This window comes from Rousettus aegyptiacus, unplaced genomic scaffold (genome assembly GCF_014176215.1).
Source record: "Rousettus aegyptiacus isolate mRouAeg1 unplaced genomic scaffold, mRouAeg1.p scaffold_m13_p_3, whole genome shotgun sequence".
Classification (NCBI taxonomy): Eukaryota; Metazoa; Chordata; class Mammalia; order Chiroptera; family Pteropodidae; genus Rousettus; species Rousettus aegyptiacus.
In genome coordinates, this window is record NW_023416306.1 from 131,115,363 (window position 1) to 131,138,154 (window position 22,792).

Consider the following 22,792-nt stretch of genomic DNA (forward strand, 5'->3'; position numbering starts at 1 on the left):
TTCACTATCTGTTATTACAGGTTTTGTCTCATAAAACTTGGCCATACATATTGTTGTTTATGACTAGTCAGCTCTGAGACCTTTTTCACAGAGAAATCTGTTAACCAACTTAAAATAATAAGGCCTATTTCATTTCTGTGTGTTCAGAAACAGTTCGGTGCAGAGAGGTTCTTTGAGGTCTCTTAAACCAAGTGGAACAGAATCCTCAAAGATCCTGGAACCTCACCTTGAAAAGTCTAAGTAATTTAAAATAGCAGATTTATAAAGCATCATATAATAGTGGCTAAAGTTGGGAGTTAGCTAACAAGGTGACACCGGGTGACCCTGAGCAGCCTATCAAGTCCTTTTGCTTTTCTTCCCCTCTGTGAGGAGACAGTGCAGCTAATTGGTTAAGCTTGGCCTCTGCCGTTAGGCTACACAGAGAAAAACCTGTTCACTCTGGTTTGAAATGAGGCTCCTCTAGGATTATGTTGACTGTTTCATTAGATGGAATATCCACAGGAACCGAGTGCTCTTTGCTCCTAATTTGTAAGCCAGTGGAAAAGGTGTGTGTTCCCCAGGTAATAGCCCAGATTCGTGTACAATTTTGTCAGCCCTTCCACACTGTGGCTCTAGATTGTTGTTTGTTTGATACTTAATTGGAAGAGGGATTTTTCTGTGACCAGCCTCAACACATGAGAAACCTCCAATGGTAAGAAGTATATTTTTTATGTTCACCTCACTGAAAATGATGAATAGAAGGAACCACTCAGCTAGCTTATGGTCTCAGTCTCAATAAAAGAATTGGAGGTTTGACACCTTCTAAGGTGACCATAATAGGTTATGAGCCCTGCGCAGCTCCTGGCTTTAGGGCTCAATAATTTGTAGGTGGTGCTTGTTGTATAAAACAACAAGTGTAGACCACTGTAAACCTTGCTTCTACCTAGTAATACAACCATACATTTTTCTAATGCTTGAGCAAAATCAGAGTTTACAGTGTTTAATCTGGGCTTTCCATGACACTGTGGTAGATACTTTAAAAGGATGGAAAATAAGATGGTGGGGATCTTTGTCCTCAGGAAACATAAGATAATTAAAATTTTTCGAGTGGATGAAGGGCTCCTGGGTAATGGATATAGACTAAGAGGAAAAGGTGGGGACCGAGGACTGAACTCTCAGCAACTCCAATTGAAAGGTTGGAAGGAGGAGGTGGAGTCATCACCAAGGAAAGAAGGAAAACCAGGAGAGTGTGGTGGCCTAAGAGCCAGGAGAAAGTATGTCAAATGCTGACATAAGATGAGTAAGAATTGATCTTTGCATGTAGGGAGATGGAATTTGCTAGGTGACCTTGATAAAAAGCAATTTCAATGTAGGGGTGAATATCTACATGGAGTGTATTGATTGTAGAGATTGGGAGATGAAGATAATCTTAAAATTAAATCTCAGTTTTTTAGTGGACTTACATACCTCAACTAAATGTCTCTTAGTCAGCTGTTTTCCCCTCTTGAGACAGCAAAGTTCAAGGGGGCTGGAATGAGAGAAACACTCTGCCCCCAGATGGGATAAGGCTCTGTTTTTTTTCCCCTGGAATGCAGGCTTTTATCATAGAGAAGCTCTGGGTGGATTTTACAATGATTACTCTTCCCTCTTCACCACAAGAGTCTGGTAAGGTTCTGGGAGGTAAAACCCACAAAAATGTGAGGCTCCGAAGACTGTGTACTAACTAGTCTTAGTAGTTTCTCCCTATTCCACACTCAGGCTCCAGCAGTCTGTCAAAATTAGCATTTAAGTGTCCCTACCAGTGATGGCTCAAGTGACTCTTGCTCTAGGTAAGCAAATCTTAGCTGTGACTCTCTGGATTCACCTTTCTCCCCAGATTTGAATCATAGCTTGTCCTGAGACCTTTCTTCTAATGGGTACAAGAAAAATTGTTGATTTTCAGTTTGGTGTTTTCTTACAAGCATTGAGAGTGATAACTCCCAAGCTTTTTACATGTTGGAGCTAACCAGAAATTCCCCCATACTATTACATAAATTGAATTTGTAATTTTCATAAAGAAAATTCCTAGAAGGCTTTATGGGAGAATTATACCAAGCATTAAAAAAGAGAGAGAAAGAAACAATACCAATTCTACAAAGAGTCTTCTAGAAAATAGAAGCAATGGCAGTTTCCAATTTATTCTATGAGCATTATTAAGCATTACCTTGATAACAAAACCAAAGATATTATAAAGGAAAATAAAAAAACAACTACATACCAATATATATCATGAACATGCATGCAAAAATCCTCAACAATATTTTAGCAAATTGAATCCAGTAATATATAAAAAGTATAATCCACGTGCAAGTAGAGTTTACCCCAGCAATACAAGATTGGTTTAACATACAAATACCATTTAGTCCACCAATGTTAACAGACTAAAACAAACAATCACATCAATAGATGCAAAAAAGAAGGCCTTAACAAAATCTAATGCTCATTTTTGATTAAAAAAATAACAAACTAGGAATAGAATAAAAATGAACTTATCTAACCTAAAAGAGGTTATCTATGTAACTGTGATCATCTATGTAAAACCTACAGATAGGGCTATACTTAAAAATACAATGCTTTCTCCACTGAGATTGGAAACAAGGCAAGGATGTTCATTCTTACCACTTTTATTCAACATTATACTGGAGGCCCTAGTCAGTGCAAAAAGAAAAGAAATGTCATTGATTGGAAAGGAAGAAAGAAAACCCTTTATTTTCGGATTAAATGATTGTTAGTGTAGAAAATGCTAAGGAAGCTACAAAAAGTGACTAGAACTAATTAGTGAATTTAGCAAGGTCATAGGATTCAAAGTCAACACAAAAAATGTTTATACAAGCAGCAAAGAATTGGAAATAGAAATTGATTGGCTCTCTAGAACTTGTTTGCTTCTCAAACTATCTGTAGTGAAGGGCTATGCTATAACAAAGTATAGACCATTCTTCCTTTCAACAAATATTTCCCATGCCAAACATTGTGCTCGATACTGAGAATAAAAGAGTGAAAATAGACAAGTATGATCCTGGCCCTTATAGAGCACACAATATATATCCTATTTGTCCATTTTATTAAAAAATTTTAATTATTAAAATATGCACATGCACATTAAGTCTGCAAAGAAAACTAAACTGTTGGCAATGACTATTTGGGGAGTTAGGATTATGGAGGACTTTTGGCTTTATACATAATTATTTGTATTTGTATTTTTTTCAGTGAGCATATATTATTTATGGAATCAGACAAAACCATAATCTAGGGACTTTTATGATTCCTTGTTCTCTTTATTAGAAAGCGTATGTCATTCCAAGTCTTCCACAGTTTGATCCCAACCATTCTTTCCTGCCTCCCACCATTCCCTATCCCCCTTCCCACACATCCTCAAACATATCCCTGAGGCCTCTACTTATAATGCACCGTAGACTCTAATACCTCCACATTTTTGCTCTTGTTTTTTAGTTCCAACCAGGAAATAGCCTTTTCCTCCAAGTTCTTGCTCAAATGTCACCCTTCATGAAGTCTTTTCTGATTAGACTCAGAAAAGTAAATGGCTTTCTCCACTGTGATCCCTTAGCACTTTTTAAAAATTAAAGTGTAATTACATACAGTAAAATGTACAGATTTGAAGTATACAATTGGATAAGTTTTGACAAATATATGCACCCATGTAACCACTACCGCAATCAAGATATAGACCACTTCCTTTTCCCCAGACGGTTCCCTCATGATCCTTTGTAATCAATCCCTCCTCACCTTCCACAGAGGTAAACACCGCTTCCAACTTCTACCACTGTAGTATTGCTTGTTTTGAACTTCATAAATGGAATAACACAAAATGTACTCTTTTGTGTCTGACTTCTTTCACCCAATGTTATTTTCTGAGATTCATCCATGTTTTTTTTGTATATCAAAAATTTGCAACTTTTTGCTGAATAACATTTTATCTTATGGATATACAGTTAGTTTAGCCATTCTGTTGATGGACATCTAGCATTCTCCTCATACCGCTCTTCTGTATATTATGGTTAGTGGTTTCTGTCTATCTTGCCAAATGAGATTGTGATACCAGTTATCGCTGAATATGGGAACTCTATCTGAATCATGGTTGAACTCTCATCACTTAATCTATGCTTAAGAGACAGTAGTTGTTCATTAAATCTTTGCTTTTGAATAAGGAAGTATGAGAAAGTCAATTGGAAACTACTTTTAATGATAGAATGAGATAAAGGAAAATGCCTTTTCCTTAATTCATAACATTTCTGATACCAGATGTGTGGATTTTTCCACACCAAGCAATTCTCCAGTTCTCATTGGACACCAACTGTGGATGTTCTACAGTTTAACTCAGTTCTGACGCTAACTGCCCAGAGTTAGTGCAGACCCCACAGGTAAGGGCTCAATCCCACAAGACTGCTCCCTTGTCAGATATTAATTGCAAGTCCCAGGTTGTCACCTGTACTTCTGACCATCCAGCTTTAACTCGCAGGTTCCCGTGACTCCCTCCTCAGATCTGATAATTTGCTAGAACAGTTTGCAAAACTTAGGGAAACATTTACTTACATTTACTGGTTTATTATAAAGGGTATTACAAAGGATACAGATGAACAGCCAGATAAAGAGGTACATAGGTCAAGGTATGCGAAGGAGCACAGAGCTTCCATGACCTCTCCAGGCACAACAGCCTCCCAGCACCTCCATCTGCTGCAAGCTCTTTGAACCCATAGTTTAAGATTTTACAGAGTTTCCTTTGATTGATTAAATCATTGGCCAGGGGTGCTTGACCTCAATTCCCAGCCCCTCTCCCCTCCCTGGAGGTCAGGGGGTGGGGCTGAAACTTTCAACCAACTAATCACACGGTTAGTTCCTCTGGAAACCAGACCCCATCCTACAGGCGTCATCTCTTTAGCATAAATTTAGATATGGCTTAGGGACTTGTTATGAGTAATATTCTATGTCAGAAATTGGGGACCAAATATATATGTCTTAGTATATCACAATATCACAGAAGATTAACCCAGATTTCACCCTCTGGCTAAGGGGGAATAATAAGCTCCTGACCATGTACCGCGTTCAAGAAAACTTTTCAGATGGTTATGTGTTGGGTAGTTGGGAAGGAGAGAAACTAAGATGCATGAGAGTTGGATATCTAGGTAGCTAGGGAAACTCGTTTCAGCTGATAAACTAACTGGTTATGTTACCTGCCACACCAGAAGAGTCTCTGCTTCTTCCAGAGAAGCCAGTTGACTGTCATCACTGACATAGAGTTGCTGTAGACGTCTCAGTCTGCCCTTGAACCCGTAGGCCCTGTGTTTGTTGTCTTCATTGCAGGTAATTAAAAGTTAATGAGAGAACTCAAGCAGAAATAATGACTTCGACTTCAAGTATCAAGAGGTCATATCCAGACATGTAAATAGAGATCATGCTCCTTCCTAGGCTCCCACAGGGCCAAGTCTCAGGGAAATGTGCCATCTTGGCCTGGTCTCTCCTTCCGGATGGACCAGGAGAATAAGCTCTGAATGGAAATGCCAGGATGGGGCAGGGTGTCATTGTGTGGTTGTGTTGTTTTGTTTGTTTGTTTTCCCAGCTTTATTGAGATATCATTGGTCTAGAATAAATGGCACATACCTAAAGTAGAATTTGAACAGTTTTGACATATGTGAAGAAATCATCACCACAGCCAAGATAATGAACATATTCATCGCCTCAACGATTTTTTGTAATCCCTCATCCCACACTTTCCACCCCCAGAGAACCGCTGATCTGTGTTATCACTATAGTTTAGTTTTCTTTTTTGAGAATTTTACGCAAAAGGAATTATATTCTCTCTGTGTGTGTATGTTTATTCTCTCCAGTTCAGCTTTGGGGAAAGAGAAAGTGCAATGATTGTGTCCTTGGGAATTTGTCTTGCTGAATTAAGAGGTAAAGAGAATATCCTAGGAGCAGAGCTGACTCCTTTGCTTCCTTGCAGTTGGCATTCCTTGGTCAAACTCTTCCTGAACAGAGGCCAGGATTTAATGTTACCAATCAGATAGGAGGGAGGAGGTTGTTGTTGACTTTCTGGAAATCATTGGCACAGCTACCTTGAGTGCCTTTAACCTGTGGGGTTTTTGAGGTTGGTTGCGGCATGATTGAGATCAGCATGGTAAAATCTGTTACAAAAAGGTGTTTGCATGTTACCGGAGCTCTGCAATGTGGACCCCACACTGTTGTTGAAGATCCTAACACTGCAGGATCTGTGTGACCTTGGCTTAGCCCAGAGCCCTTGATTAGTTTCCCACTTATACGGTAAGGGCAGTGTTGTTCCCTGTTTCCCTGGGTTGTTGGAGAATGAAGTGAAGGTGCATTGAAAGAGTCAAGGGTATAGGGAGGCATTACCGAATCCCTGGCTGATGTGCAGTCATAATGATATGTTGACCTGGTTGCAATTATTCTTTACAGTGAATAATCCCATACCACAAGGCACTTTGGCCTCTGTCTCTACCCAGTCCTTCTGTAATGAAAGGACACTGGTGAGGAATGGAGACCTTCTCTGGCATTGTCACACCTTCCACCCTGAGACAGTTGAATTGGAGCCAGAAGGCCGTGTCCCCACCAAGCCGTGTCCAGTGTGGACGTGGATGGTGATGCCATAATGATGCCCACTGCGCAGGTGGTGCCTCCGCTTTCCAGCAGGCAGCCCCAGAGTTCTCATTTCCTCTCGTAAATGACTTTCAAGATTTCTCCCCACACCTGGAAAGAAGGCCACTTGTTCTAACAGGGGCACAGTTAACAATTCAAGAGACTCAGGTTTCAGGCTCTCACCCGCTTGGTGCTGGCTAGCTCTGGAAGAGTGGAGACACCTTGTCTGGTGAAAGAATGTGAGGACTCCCGGAAGATGGAGTCGGGGGCAGGGATGGGCAGTTAGTACCTGTCGTCTGGCCAGGATCCTGCAGTGAGGCCCCCCACAGTTGACCAGACACCCTTGTGCCCACAGCCCAAGCTACTACAAAAGCACTGGGACATCTCATGCTGGAGTCTCCACTGAGCAGCTAGACCCCAGGCATGGCAGCGGGGCATGGCCAAGGGGTGTGGTGAGGGTACGGAGGCCTGGGGCGTGCCTACAGGAGCGAGGGAAAGGGGTGTGAAGAGAGAGAAGGAGCAGGCTTGAGGTCTGCTGGTCTGTTCGCCTTGACAAGATTTTATGTCTCCCTTCTTGTCTACCTAGGTCTTCCATATCATCCTCCCTGGATAACCCCATCCTCGATCTCCCATTTCTCATCCTTTATTTGCAAAGCTTTCTGACAGGGTCTAGTTTTGTGTGGAAGTCCTCTAGGTTTAACCCTCCCAAACAGTATGTCAAAGGGAAAGATGAGTGTTTCATATCCGTGCTGTCCCCTGGCCACGTGGCTGCTGAACACTTGGAACATGGTTAGTGAAGCTGAAAGACTCAACTTATTTTAATAAATTTAAATGTAAAAGCCGATAATTGATTCAGTTATTTGGAAAACTTCTAAGTGTATTTGGAGCAAGTATGTGAATTTGCTTTTCCAACTGTAAATTTTATGGGGTCTGAATATAGATCAAATATTTTCAGTGAAAACTTAGCATTTGAATCGAGATGTGCTAGAAGTGTAAAATACACACCAGATTTCAGACTACAGAAAAAAGAATGAAAATATCTCACATCAAAATATTGATTACATGTTGAAATTATAGTATTTTGGATCTATTGGGTTATATAAAATATGTTAAAATTAAGGTCACTGCTTTCGGTTACTTTTTTTTTGGTGTGGCTACTAGAACTTTAAAATTTTATATGTCTTGCATTATAGTCTATTGTATTTCTCCTGGACTGTACACTCTAGTTCATCCATTTAGCTGGATTTCAGTGAGGTGGTAATGGCCAAGCTGAAAGAGGACTTGAGTCCTTGCCAGCCCATGGCTTTCACCACCACACTTTCTGATCATCAGCCCCAATGAATGTTGATTTTAGGGAATGAGAAGAAAGGCTGCAGAGAGAGAAGGGAGATGACCTATCTCAGTCCTAGGGCAACTGACGTGAAAACTGGGAGCTTTTCTATATAATTTGAACAAACAGTGATGGTGCTCATTTGTAACCTTTGCAGGACTGCCTCCTTTAGCAAACCAGAATGTGAAATTTTAGATTTAGACAAAAGATTATATGGGGGGGGGTGATAGCATATTTTGCAAAAAGTATCCAAAATAAGGTAACAGGCAACAGAAAGAGGCTACCAACTTACTAGTAAAGAGACATAAGGCCAGTTTTCTGTATTTGTGGAACTGAGGTTAAGAACGTTTCCCTCTTGTCCGTTCATCTGTTCAAATCTAACTTATTCTTCAGGGCCCAGGTCAGATTCTCCCCTTCTCCCTGACTGAGCCTTTCCCTGATCATTCTGGATTTCCCAGCTCCACTGAATAAGCAGCTGTGACCCTGGGGCGTACACTCCACAGGCCTCCATCCTCAGCAAAATGATTAAGTGCTTCTGTGTGTTTTCCTTTGGAACCAGTTTCTGCCACCTGGCTGTGGTGATATTATTATTCACTCTGATTGGTTTCCTAGCACTGTAGACAGGGAAGAACAAAGTGCTTTGCCAATAGTAGTGCTTTAACCTCACCTTCAAAAAATCAGTCTGATGTGAAAAACATTTTATTTATAATTCCTCGTATTTACAGTGTATGTCTTCATTATATTCATTCTTACAATAAATACAGAAGTGCTAAATGGACCGTCATCACAGTGGCCTATGGGCCATCCGAGGCACAGGGGCAGAGGGTGCTGCAGACCCCTGTGCTCTCCAAGGACCAGCCAGAAGGCTTTCAGAGAGTCTCGTGAAGAAGAGAAGAATGAAAGGTCTGAACTTGAAATGGGATTGGTCATCAGTGCAGCAAAACCCTAGAATAACTATTAAAGAAACAGGTATAGGTTTTTACTATTTTCATCAGATGATGTTAAAGAAACCAAACGGAAAGACTCAAGACGCTCCACTAGTGAGAGGCAAACAAGCCAAGGCCTTCCGCGTGTCCCTGCCCCAGCCTGGGCCTTGTTTCCGTTCTGCCCGCTTGCTTCCATTCTCCAGGGGTGGGTTGTGAGGCAGAGGTGCTTCCCCACTCACAGCACTGGTTTCCTCTGGTGGCAACTGGCGTCAGTGGAACGAGTGAGACCCCGAGGAAAGCTTCCCCACTTCCAAAGGAGGATCCTCAGGAGTCCCATAAGGATTAGCAAGGAAGTCAACTACTGATTCTTGGAGCCTTCTCTCTGCCTCCCTGGCTTTGGTCTCAGCCATGAGGGCCAAGAGCCTGGGCTGTGCTAAGGGAGAAGAGGGTGGCGGAAATGCCACTGTTGTCACCACCCAGTGTATCTCCCTTTTTATGAACAGCTATTGTTCCAGGTATGATGATCCCTCTGTTCTCTCACAAAAGTCCATGGAAGGTATAGGGAGCTTTCTGAGTTGGTCTCACAGCTCTGGAGTAGTGTATGTTGGTTTCTGATTGGCAACTTTGGGCCGAGTCTAAGAAAGCATTACCTAATTCACATTGTTCAGACATAAGGGTTGTCCCTGCTGTCATTTGGTCAGCATCGGATGTGCTAATGGCAAGGTCAGGAAGCCACCCCAGGCTCCAGGGCTGTGGGAGGTCTCACGCACACACACGTATCCAAGTTTCACTGGGTCATTTGTAACTCTGCCCAGCAAACAAGCGACAGAGACATAGGGCTTGCTTTCACTACAGAAAGTTGTGACAGTAGAGAAGGGAGAAGACTTCTCAGAATCAGAGGGAGGAGCAGAAGGAAAAAGAAGCTATGAAGAAAACTGTGCTCTGAGGACATTCTGTGCTGTCAGAATGAGACTGGGAATCAAAGTTCCCGTGAACTGAGAGGTGCCGGCCTGGAGAGGTTGCTGGTGGAGGGAGGCTCCTCCTCAGTCATGGAACTATCGTCATGGGGCTCTTACATCGATGGGAAGAGAGTGAAGGCGTTAAGTCTCCCCAGAAACTGTCTTTGTGACTTGGGGGGAAGACCATGAAGAAACTTTGTAACATTCCATTATTTTGGTCCTTAAGGGCCACACTGCCAGCCCCTGCACTGATAACTTCCTGCTTTTATAGCTTGAAAGTATATGTTCACTAAGCTATGACCCAGCACCCTCAGAGTCAGAGGAGGAGACAGGTCCCAAGTCCAGGCTGACAGCAGGGACGCCACAGAGGTAGCAGGAATGAAGTTTGGGTAGAAGAGACAGAGCTCTTCAGTCATTTTGCTTCTGCCTATTTTCTGTAGACTGAAAAGCAGTTTGGGTCATGTCAGAACTCACATCTGCTCTAGGAGTGGGAAGGCAACAGCACATTTTCAAGCCTAAATTATAGAATCTGTGGAGTCTAAAACATAACTGCCCCACTGACAGAGGAGGTTGGGCTTGGGCTTCTCACACCTTCTGGCTTGACAAACAACTTCTAATTCCAAAATGAGACACTTCCAGATCTTAAGTGTCTTTTCATTCTCTAAGGTCCATTCTGATCTAAAGGACATAATTTAGAAGATGCCTCTACAGTCTTTCAAAGAATTCTTCATTTTCTTTTTGTCTTGAACACCTTGACCCTTCCTATATCAGTGCTTTCTACCACCCCTCAACCTTCCCAGTCGTAAAGTCAAACTAAAGATTTCATCACAGTAGAAGGAAATTAGAAAAAGACAACAATGCATCCCCTGAGGAAACACATTGAGTCTCAAACGGAGGGTACACACTCTTCCTATTCGCAATTGCACTGGGGATGACCATGGCATCAAGATGGTGAGGCGCCCAGCCAGAGGCTCTCAGAGGGTCTGGGGTGTTTGCAGGTTGAGCTCCAGAGAACCCTCAGGTATTTCAAGTGCCCAGGGAGCCACAATGTGTAGAATCCAAGCAAAGTCCTTCCCTGGACATGCCTGGAGTGCCAGGGCCTCAGGCGTGGGCCTCTGTCTCCTTCTTGATGGCCGGTTTGTAAATGACTCCTTTATTGTTGTCATCTTTTTTGCAACTGGGACGAGAAGAACATGAGTCTTATTAGTCAGTCCAAGAGGACAGAGAGGCAGAGAGCAGCCTGACTCAGCTATGGAATCAGGCAAGTTTTAGGGATCAGATTCCTCTCTTGAAAACCGTTCTCCAATTCTATTGGTCTTAGGAGGGAATGACTGAAAATGAAATATTAGCCAAAGTGCAACTTGTTTATTTTCCAACTGTTCTCTTTTAACATCTGACAGTACTAGACCTATATTTTGAAGTTCTCATTATTGCCCCTGCTTCTAACCTTTGATTCCATAACAGGGTACCTGGGAACTTTTTTTTTTTTTCATACCAGGAAAAATAAATTAGGTTTTAGGAAAAAAACAAAACAAAACAAAAACCATGACAATAAAAACATGAACAAAAGGCTAATGTGAGTAAAATCAAGTTTTCCTTTACTTTTTGTTTTGGATTCAGACAAGAAAAAACAGATATAAAGATCTTGGAAGATATCCTTGCTGCTGATATTTAGGTAAATGAGTCTCTTGCCCCAAATCAAGAGACTCATCCAAGGTTTTAGCAATGGCAGCAAGGCTGGTAGACACAGCTCCAGCGTCGTTCAAAGGAGGCCTGAGTCAGTGGTATTTGGGAACCAGCACTCCTAGGGTAGGTGTTGGTACAGGTAACAGGGGTTCTTCATTCTGCAGGCTGCCTTCCCAGGCAGATCAGTCCTCATGGACACATAAGCCACCCACTCCCATTTCAAAGCAAAAACAGTTTACCTTTTCTTTCTTCTGAAAAGCCAAACGGATACTGCCAGGACAATACAGATGCCAAGGATGCCGGCTAGGGTCACTGAAAGGATGATGCCTGGTGAAGAGGCAGTGGAGGCATGTTACAGTCCAACCTCCCCCGTCATCACACCGCATGGCATGTGGGTGCGAAGTCAAGTGACAGCTGCATAATCATTCATAGAAAGGTATAATTTCCCCATATCTGTTCTTAAGTTCTGGTCTTTGGCTTAGCAGGACTGGCTGGAGTACTTAGAGGGGGCCATTTGCAAATTATAGTCATTCTCCAATAGAGGTTCTCAGACCGGCACCAGGATCATCCGAAAGAGCTTATCTAAAATGTAGACTTCCTTTGAGCCCAACCTTTAGAAACTCTGATTCAATCTGGAGGGGCCCAGGAATCTGCATTTTTACCAAACACCTCTATCCGATACTGATGTATGTGGTCCATATACCACACTTTGAGAAACCCTGGGCTCAGAATAAGAATTGACTCCATCTTTGCTTTCTTGTTTTAAGGCCCATTGGGTTGCCTCTTTATCAGAGTTGCCCCCCCCCAAGTTCCATTGCACAGTCCTAAGCAATCCAAACAACCAGAGGCCCATTCCCAAGATCACCTAGCCAGTCACCCAACCGCCCCATTGGGCTTAGGCATGTTTTTAGGCAATGGCTTCCCACCATGGCCAACAGAAGGTCTTGGATAGGCTCTTTGAATGCACACATGCTATATATAGAGTGATTAGGTCTTTCATTAGGGAAGCATTTGATTGGCAGTTCATCTTTGAATCAGAGAGTGACTTGAAGGTAAAACCCACAGTGAGAGGGATCCAAGAGCCAGAGCGACAGCACAGTGAAGCATAGAGGATGGGCTGGAGATATCACAGGCCCAGATTACACTGAGAATCACAGTGATCACCCAGCTGCAGCATGCACGGCCGGCCGGCTGGCCACATACCCAGACTCAGTCCTGCGTAGGTAAGGTCTTGCTCTTCAAAGAGGGAGGAAAAATTGGAAATTAACCGAGTCAAATCGTGATGGATTTGACCAGTATGTTAAAGCTCTATATTTTGTTTAGTTGGAGATACTTGGCTTATGCAGACTTCCTGGGGGTGTTCGTTCTTGACTCAGGTGTCTGATGGGGTGGAGGGAATTGCTCACCTAAAGGGTTCACACTGTGATCCCTCCCTCTGATGTTCCTTAGTCATAGCAGTTTCTGCGCTAGGGCAAGACTTCAGCTTTTAATACAAAGCAGCCGAGGTGGAAGATGAGGAAGCCTAGGGCAGGCTGTTTTCTGCTTCTTCGGTACCTACCCCTCTTCCTCAGTGAGGAACCTGCCATGTTCTGGCTGGCTGGGGCTGGCAGAGCTTAGTTGGAACCTGTCACCAGACTTCTGCCTGTCCCCATCCAGTCTGGTGGTTTTCTGACCTTAGTAAAAACTTCTAGCATGTGCATGTGCGTGTGCGTGTGTGTGTGTGTGTTGGGGGGGATGTTTGTCCAGTTCACATCGGAAGCCAGAGTTATGGAGAAGGTGGCCACCCAGCCCAACACTCAGGAGAGCCGGTGCCCATAGAGCCTACTATGGTGACTGAGACCGTAGGTGAGCCCTGACCAGGTACGAGATGCCAACAGAGGGTCAGGGACTCACCCTTGGGTCACTTGACACCCCAGGGAACCAGACTTGAGCCTACAGCATGAGGTTTCATTCACCTCCTCCTCCTGTTGTGTAGCCAGAGTCTGGCTGATTCCCTTGGAGCCATCAGCTGTGTATTTTTCCCCTATTGTCCTTTTCTAATCTCACATTGAGCCTGCAGCCTTTCTGGTCCAATGCTGGACCCTAGGAGTCTCTGGTTTTGCTTCCCCAGGTGGCCTTGGGCTGTTATAAGGATAAATGGAGCAGGTATGAAGAAGAGCTGTCCACAAGGATAAGAGTGGCCAGTTCTCTTGGCTCTTGTTGGCCACCATCAATGGCCTACGGCCTCCCAAGTGGCAGAGAGAGTGGCTCCCCTGGCTTGATTCTCTGCCGCAGGCCTCTTCTTGTAACCTGAACATCAAGATTAGTCTGTGGCTTAGGGAGATGCTCAGGGCATGAGTCTCCCCCTGGGGAGAGTGTCAAGTGTTTGCATAACATGCTCTAATCCCTCATGGCTGTGGCCTCTGTACACTATAATTTGGTATTTGAGGTTTTTTGTTTGTTTGTTTGTTTAATTTTTATTTTTTTCATTTTAAGGTACCTAGAGGTGACCAAGGCCTCTAGGATATTAAAAACAACAACATCCCCAAATCCTAACTAGTCATAGTTTCCTTTCCAAGCCTTTTAATGAAATACACTTTTGTTCTTTGTTCCTAAAACTCCAGATATCTGTGGTACCAAAAAAGTTTTCGCCACATAAGACTATTACTAGTAAGCTGAGCCACTTGGCTAAGCTGTCCATAAGTGGACAGTTTCTAAAGTTGCTTTCGCAGTCACCTCAAACATTCTGAGAACCACAAGGCCCCCAGACAGCTGAGCAGCCCCATGGCCTAAGGGAGCTAAGTGAAGTCTGAGGAAGGGAGGCCCCTAGGAATGGGACTTTTCTCAAGAAAACATGGCCCACTTTGGTGGCTTATCTAGGGAGAGGGTCTGGCTTGCCTTGTTCACTGAGCAAAGCCCTTGGCTGTGTTAGGGCCTAGAAACAACAGCCTAATTTAATTCAGGGCTCTAGCCCAGGTTCCTTGCATGCCTCCTCAGGGCCTAGATTGCCTCTCCTTAGAAACAATGAAAGGAGACCAAGCAGCCACAAAGACAAGGAACATCTCAGAGACTGGGACAGAGGCTTTCATCCAAGACTCTGATGGAACAAAAACAAAGCAGCTTGACTGAGCAAGCAAAGAGAATAAGCCACTACAGAAGAGGAATGGCGGTAGGGGCGTCACCTAAGATTTCTACCCCACAAGAAGCCCAGGGCAGGAAGATGTGGGGATGCTATCCCCTTGCCTGTAGAGACGGCACCAACCACCAAGGAAGCAGGGCCTCTCCCAGGGAATGTGCTAACTAAAGGGTGAGGCAAAGTCAGGGAGACTTTGGGGTGCAAGGAGAGCTGTTGAGGCGACTGGAGAATTAGAGCCTAAAGAGAGAAGCCAAAGCCTGCATCACAGCAGAGCCTCTGGGATGTCGTAAAGAATAAGCACCAAGGATGGTACAGGGAGGGGCAGAGCCAGAGAAACTCATCTGCAGAGCAAACAAAGAAATTGTTTGTTTCAGAACGGCCAACAAGACAAGCAGTTTCCGCTGAAGAACAATGGGACAGACAGGAGAAATAGTAACGGGATGGTTGACAGAGATGGCGCATGAGAGCTGAAGAACAATGGGACAGACAGGAGAAATAGTAACGGGATGGTTGACAGAGATGGCGCACGAGAGCCACTGGACGGGAACCCTATGAAGGAGCTCCTCAGCTGGCTGGTACAAGGGTGCACTCTGTACAGATGTGGGGGAGCCGTTCGCTCTCCATAAACTGCTCCTGTACATGTCCCGGTGAGCAGGGATGGGGCAATACGACACACACAAGGAAACTACGCAGATACAGAAGAACTCGACTGTTGCATGCCTCGCCCAGGAAGGTACAGACCCCCAGAGAAGATATGCAACCTACTTGCCACAGGGGCATTGCTACCTGGTCTGGCTGGCTCAGGAGCTGCGTCTTCCACTGGCATCTTGTTGGAACGAGGGATGCTGGTTAACTGCTTTTGAGGTCTTCTGAAGCCTCAAGTGCAAACGCAAAGTCCAGCGGGAGGAACAAGCACCTCATTGACACAGCTTGCAGTTCCTGGAACAAGTCTAGCATTTTCTAGGTCTATTTGCAATTCTGTTTCTTCAAACAGAATTTCAAATAAAAAGGAATGCAATCTTTTTTTAAAAAAAATATATTATAAAGTATGGACCGTTTTGGTAGGTGACATAAAGCAATTTATGTATATATAGGTATATGTCGTTAGCAGTCTCTGGTCTTATAAAAGAGGCAGGGCGAGTCGGTAATCCAATTTCAAATGGTAAAAACTCTTATTGTCACGCTTAATACAAGTCATAGATTTGAGTAACTGAAGTGCTAGTCCTCTCTTTGGATGATGCTCCGGTAAAATAAGCAAGGAAGATGCCCTCGATAACCACAGAACATAACTATCTTTAGAGGGTTTATTTACCTGGAGAGTTTCCCTTATTAACACTATAAAGAAATAACCCAACAAAGAAATAATTTCTACAAATAAATCTGCCAAAAAGATACCACCACATTACATGAGGGAACTGGTTTTCTAAAACCATAATAGGGACGGAGGGCTTTGCCTCTTGTATTGTAGAAAGCCAGCCCAGAAGAGAGAGAGAGCCACAGTGCCCTGAGGGGCCTAAATCGCGGGGCAGTAGGTACAGGTTACAGTGCCAGCACAGGGTGCTTAGTCCCCTCGGCTCCCTTTCGTGGCCAGACTGTCTGTGCCGAAGCATGATGAGCGGCAGGGCTGGGCCTTTTATCCCTGTCGGTTCAGAGCAATGGGGAGCCGGCAGCATCTCCAGGCAACACCCCCACCCCACCTTCCCCCAGACCTTCAAACCTTGGCAGCTAAGTTCTAATATTTAATTTTTCTTAAGCAAATGGATTTATTTCAGTGCTGCTGGCAATTCGATAACAAAACAACAAAATAAAGACTTAATAAAACTAAAATTTGACAATCAGTCAGGCTGTATATTCCAGTCATTTTGCAAAAAAGTCACTGGTGAAGGGGAGAGGAAGGGAAGAGGGTCAGTTACTTTCCTTCAGGCTTGTAATGAGCACCAGGCACAACACCCGGCACAAAAAGTGAGTAAAATGCTAACTGTCCCTGTGCTTAAAGGGCCTGTAGTGTGTGGATAACATAGACATTTTTTTTTTCTATATGATAATAAACCTTTACCCTGTGATGCGCTAAGAACCATGACAGAGATGACTATGTTGCTCCGGCCACAGTAAAGCCCACACTGTAAGTCACCTTCAGGGGAATGGGGAGCATGTGATTGGAACTGGGTCTTGAAAGAATGTGGAAGAGGTGACGGCCACCCCAGGCAAAGGGAATAGTGTGGGCAAAATAGTGTGCACGCATGAACGCTCCTGCCGTGTTCAGGGAGGCCTACGGGGTGTGGGGAGGGGCCAGGATGAGACGATGCTGGAAAGATCAGCTGGGGCCGCCTCACAAAGGGTGGTTCCAGCCTTCTGCCTGACCCGCTTTTCCCACACTCCTTCCTGAACATGATCTGCTGTGTGCCAGAGACTTGGTGTTAGGAGCGAGAGAGCATCCATGGCGGGGCTTCTGGTCCCCACGGTGCTTCTCCTTCCTGGGGTGTGCTCGGGAAACTTGTGGCGTGCTGAGTTCCATTTGATGAAGGACTTCACTGCTCAGCATGTTTGATGATTACTCCTGACTATTCAGTGCCCTATATCCAGGGGGAATTGGACGGTAGGAATTCCTCCGGTCTTTCATTTGGATTCTTTGGAAGAATTGATATCTTTCCATCTGATAGGTTTTATTTATAAATAGGAACTTTTAGAAACACAAGGTCAATAACCACAAAGCATACATTCTAGTCTCCAAAAATTAGATAATTAGCCATCTTAGCTTTGCAAGACTTTTTTCCATCTCTTTTTTACAGGTTTTATAAAGCTGCCCAGTTCCCTCCGAGTCAGGCAGATTCTAATTGTGCTACTCCACAGATTTCCTGGGAGTGAGAGCCCTACCCCTCTACTGTCCAGCGCTCTTGTCTAACTGTGCCTTAGCTGGCTGCGGGCTCTATGGCGGTGACAAGCAGTTGCTCAGAGCAAACCTACTAAAAACATGATTATAGAAACTCTTCGACTTCCTCTTGTCCCTTAAGTTTCCCTTGCCCTGACGTGTTGAAAATAGAGTTAGATAACACTAGTATTTAGGTTTGATGGGCTCTTGCTTTATTACCCACCATCTGGACCCCACATTGGGTGTCTTTGGCTAGAAAGAGGTCAACCTGAAGGAACCAGGAATTGGGCCCCTGGACTATACATCTGCCTCTGCCTCTGCCATTTTTCCCCTTCCTCACATCAGTCACCTGACTTCTCAGGAGACCTAGAATGGTCCCAGGATGTGTTCCCCATTTCCCACCTTGAGGACAGTGACTCTCGTTCCCTTTCTTCAGCTCAAGTTTTTCATGTATACCACTCAGAAGAGATACTTTTTAAGAGCTAAAAAAAAGTGTCAGTCATGGCTTTCACCTCTCCATAAAGAGTGTGCATTTTAACCAACGGCAACAAAAAACATAACATTTATGAGATAAAAGCTCATACAAAAGGGAGGGAGAAGAAGAATGATAAGGGGATTCTGAAGAAAATTGCTGCCTCAGAGGCATCTGGACCCCTAATAAGGGATTTGTAATCTTGGGGGTGAATAGTTCTCTCTCATCCACTTCTTTTAGCCTTGGACATATACCCAATTATATAAAAAGAATATATATTCAGGTTCTAAAGGAAGATGGGGACTAGAGTGTCTCTTGGGTTTGGTCATTCTACCTTAGTAACCCCAACGATATTGTTTCAGGGTTAACTATTACCAGACTGAAAATGTCATACTGTAATAGAATAAAGACCAGGGCATGTGGTATAAACCCCTAGAATCCTGTGATATGAGTGGAAAAGTCAGTCTGGGCCTAGGAAAGTCATTGTACGAACCCTGGAGCAGTGGTTCTCAATCAGGGGCAATTTGGCCATGTATAGAAACATCTTTGGTGGTCACAAGTGGGGGGATGCTACTGGCATCTAGTGAATGGAGGCCAAGGATGCTGCTAACACTACAATGCACAGGACAGCACCCCACAACAAGAATTATCCAACCCCCAAATACGCGGGTTGAGAAACCTTGCGTGCGGGCTCAATCATAGTCAGACTATATACCTCTTGAGGACAGAAACCAGGTCCTGTACTCCTTTTCTAAGCACAGGTGAGGGAAAAGCAGGGTCAAGGTAAATGAATCAGTCCCAATCGTTTAAATTTGATTAAACCTCAGATCCTCCTCTCAAAAGTCCATGTACTTTCTCTCCCGGAGGATTTCCTTAACATTACTTTTCACCAGGCAAAATTTTCCAGCACCATAGTTCCTGGTAATGTCTAAAGAATACCCTGAGTAAAGCGGACCCTGTAACAAACATGCCAAATTGCTCAGGGTTCACGCCGACAGACAGGCTCACCCCATAAATCTGAAATGGCAAGTCCCAGGCCTGCTTCGAGTTGGTGTGAGAGGGCCCTCGTAAGTGCAGGTGCCCCTGGGGGCAGCGAGGTTTGGGGCTTTACTCCTTGGCGGCTGCCTCGTCATTGCTCCTGGGTAACAGCCCTGTTTGCTGCCTCCATCTTTTGGAAATGAGATGGAGGAGAGAGTTCTGGCTAAGTTTCTATAATCAGCCTCCAAATGAACAGGTTTGCCTTGGACTGCCATGGATTCTCACTCTAAGGAGAGAGCTGAGCCCACCCTGGGCTCTTGAGAGCATCGGTTCTGGGTGAGCTGTGCAGGAGGGGCAGTGGCAAAGCTGCATTTGGGCTTTGATCTTGATGTCCCTAAGCCAGGAGGTGGTCTGCGGGCTTCTGACTAAAGTCCCCTCAAGCTTCTTTAGCCAGACCGGGAGTGTCTACTGAAGCGCTCTGCTGTACCCCTGACTGCACTGCCCACTCTATTGCGCCAACTTAGACCTGAGCTGGTCTAAGAAGATGGCTAATTATTCCCAATGCCGCAGTCCATTATTACAAGTGGGGGTTACTTTGGGATGTCATATTCAAGTTCCTGCACGGTTTCTTCTGATCCTCTGTAACTGCCCTCAAATACTCTCCCTGCAATGTAAAGTCAGGATGGGCAGTTGTTAGTGTCCACTTAAATGCATAACATGTTAGCACTAAAAAGACGTTAGCTCATCTTGTCCAACCTGTCATTCTATGGCTGAGGAAACCAAGGCCAAAGAAGGGACATAGTTTGCCCACATAATACATCCAAGAGGAGACAAGGTGTGGCCTTGAACCTAGATCTCCTAACAATGGGGGAATATTTGTCCTGCTTTCCCCTGTGACTTGTGTAGACTAGCCCAGAAAACAGAGCTGATAATTATCCTCAAATCACAAGCAAAATTCTACCTGATTCATGTGGGGAAGATTCTACGTCCAGGCAGAGTTTTTATGTTTTCTACTTTATTTAAGAGTTGAAGCGTTTCCATTTAACTTTGACTACTACATACTCCATTTAGAGGAATAGGAAAAAAGGAAGTTATATTTGGAGTAGATCACAAAGGGGTACTGCTCTATATTTGCAGTGTTCCCTAGGAAAGAAGTTTTCATAGTCATCATCATACACATTCTCAATTTTTAGGAAGGTCCATTGTTCACAGATTCACTTTTCAGACCAGAAAATTGAGAAACAGAGGGAAATCACCTTGACTAGTTGTATCTGGAGAGGGCAAAAAGGATAAATTCTTGGGCAGCTCTTGATTAAGTAACTGACAGAGAAGAACAGAATTCCAACCACATGTACATGTCGATTCAGACGGGCATGTTTCTAAAGCTTTCTGGCAAGGGCTTTGAAATGCAATCTTCATACGTTCAAAGAAGCTTAGTAGGTGATACTTATAATCTCACAGAAAAGAAAGGAACAAAAAAAAAGGTGCACCGGATGAGATGAGGAGAGCTGATTCTCTGACAAGTAGGTTAATGGGACCATTTTTAAATATGAACACCTGGCCCAGTTCAGTCACGTGGTGTGTAAGTGGGTAAAGTGGTACTTCCACGGACCTACCCTGCTTCTGACCACTCAAAACTCCCAAGTTGGGAGCAGCTCAAGCATCTATAGTGAGAAAGTAAACTTGGAGGTTTAAAGAAGGGTGGGGGTCCTGAGTGCTCCCTACCCCTTTACCTGAACACCTAGCTTCCAACACTATTGATGTAGGTACTGAGCAAGTAAAGATGTTAAATGTCCTTCTGGAGAGTTATGGTTATGAAGTTAAAAGGAAGAATTGAGATTTTATAGCATTAAGAATAAACCAAACTATTAAGTTTCACTCAGTACAGATCCTGTGTGCCTGCACCTAGGCAAACTTCAAGGAGCTGAGACAAAAAGGCAGTGAATGCAGATGCTTCCTTCCCTGCTGGGCCCTGCTGCATTGGACCATGAGCCACTTGTGACCACAGACGTGACTCCTTACAAAGGAGCATCCTGGTGGCGCTGCTGGTGCCATGAGTCACCTGGCAGGGCTGAAGACAGGCCTCAATGCCAAGAAAGCCCAAGATAAGATGCTAGAAGTGTGATCTCTTGGAAGAGGACCTATTTGTGTCTTAGGAGAAGGGGTCATTCTCCAGAGCAGAGAGGTCCCCCAGAACACCCTCTTTTCCCCATCTGTGGGTGACTTCCAGATTTAATGAGGGCTCTGGTTTGTGCTTCGCTGCAAAGGCTCAGGAAAGTCAAGAGCAGTGAAGGGAGACTTCAGTAAATCCATATACGGTAGCTTCTCACATACACTGGTTCCCTTGGCAGCCAGGCTACTCTTAACCCACCTAAGGGCACTGGGGGCAAAGCCTGAGGGAGGGCACCCAACTTCACACTAAACAGATGTCTTGGTACCATACTCCGCCTCGCACACTGCAGCTTCTTACCTTGTCGGAAGGAGATGTACACCAACCTCTCATCAAACTTCTGGACGTGCCGGAAGTTGTTGATCATCTCTCTGGGGGATGGGTCATTCTCACGTGTGCAGTACAGAGCTGTCTCCAAAGCCAGGAGCTGTGGTGAGAAGAGCAGAAACACCCCCTGCAGGCAGAGTGACAGCTCCCTTGCCTGACCTCAGTGGGGAAGAGACTGCCAGCCCTCAGCTCCAAGGCTTTGGTGGGAGACAAGGTAGAAAGCAGTGGGAAAGCCAGAGAACTGCTCTTCTCCCCTGCAGGCATCTGGGTGACTGGGCGCCGGCTGAGCTGCTCTGCCTCCCCACATTCCCAGGTTTGGGCTAGGTCAGTGCTGAAATCTGCCCTGCAGAAAGGAAACCTGGGGTGCTGCAGGGGTTCCTCAGCCTCCCACAGAGACCGCACTCCTCTCCTGAGCCTGATTTGGCATCCAACCCTAAATCAGAGGGGAATTTGGGCTTATTCCGATGTTCCCATCAAAAGGAACAAAAAGAGAGAGGCAAGAGTTTCACAGGTTCTCTGACTGCTAGATCCATGGAATTTTCCTACACCCACGTGGATTATATAATCTGCTTCCAAGGCAGTTTCTGGGTTAGGATGTTACTGCTTCCTAGCATGTCGCACCTCTTGATTCATCTCATCTTTATTCCTATCTGCCTACTTGCTGTCCTTTATCTAGGTTACTCAGATCAGGAGCTCATAGTAAAAAAGAAGGAGCAACAATGAGGGCTGTACTGGACTCATGAAAGAGGGCAAGGGTGAGGCGGGCGGTGAGCCAGTGGACAGCACTGTCCTGGCCTCAGCTCCTGGCAGCCCTTTTTCCTTCTTAATGAATTGAAGCTGTAGAATAAAGGGACAGGCAGCAACCGGGAGCTCAGAAGATCTGACTTTGGGTCTTAGCAATGTCACTAACCCGTGGTGATCCTGCAAGTTTCCTCAATTCTCTAACCTTCACTTCCATCACCTATAAGATGAGAGGGTTAGAGATGATTGCTAAGGAGTCTGTTCCCCAGTTTTGCACTAGACTGTGAGCTTCTTGAGGACAGAGACCTTCACTCATTGCCATAATCCCAGCTTCCCAGATTGTTAAATGATTCAACCTAATCCTGTCTTTATTCTGCTCCTGTAAAGCAACCATGCTCTTCCGGTCTGGGAGGTGAACACCATCCACTAAGGGATATATTAGGAAATGCAGCTTAACAACTCTTTTTTAAATTCTAAATCAGAGGAACATTGGGGCTTAAGGAACTGTGGAGACAGATTTATTTTCTTAGCTTGACTTGATGGCTCAGGCTGAAATTTCTGCAGCATTCCAGGCACCTGCGCTATTTGGAAA

The 22,792-nt window shown here is 44.5% G+C and overlaps 1 protein-coding gene across 5 annotated transcripts in view; it reads right to left on the reverse strand.

The window, feature by feature from the left end:
* Nucleotides 1–8,638: 8,638 nt before the first annotated feature.
* CA12 (carbonic anhydrase 12) overlaps nucleotides 8,639–22,792 on the reverse strand; it is a 47,287-nt gene continuing 33,133 nt past the window's right edge. For 2 of the 5 annotated variants that reach the window (XM_016141109.2, XM_016141111.2), the window contains 4 exons: nucleotides 21,433–21,559; nucleotides 12,732–12,764; nucleotides 11,768–11,855; nucleotides 11,418–11,646 (listed from right to left, as the gene is read on the reverse strand). In XM_016141109.2, the coding sequence (XP_015996595.2) occupies nucleotides 11,562–11,646; nucleotides 11,768–11,855; nucleotides 12,732–12,764; nucleotides 21,433–21,559 (333 nt within the window). In that variant the 3' untranslated portion in view covers nucleotides 11,418–11,561. Of the gene's footprint in view, nucleotides 11,020–11,417; nucleotides 11,647–11,767; nucleotides 11,856–12,731; nucleotides 12,765–21,432; nucleotides 21,560–22,792 lie in introns of those variants that run through there. The other 3 variants (XM_016141110.2, XM_036238847.1, XM_036238846.1) reach the window with 3 other exon arrangements.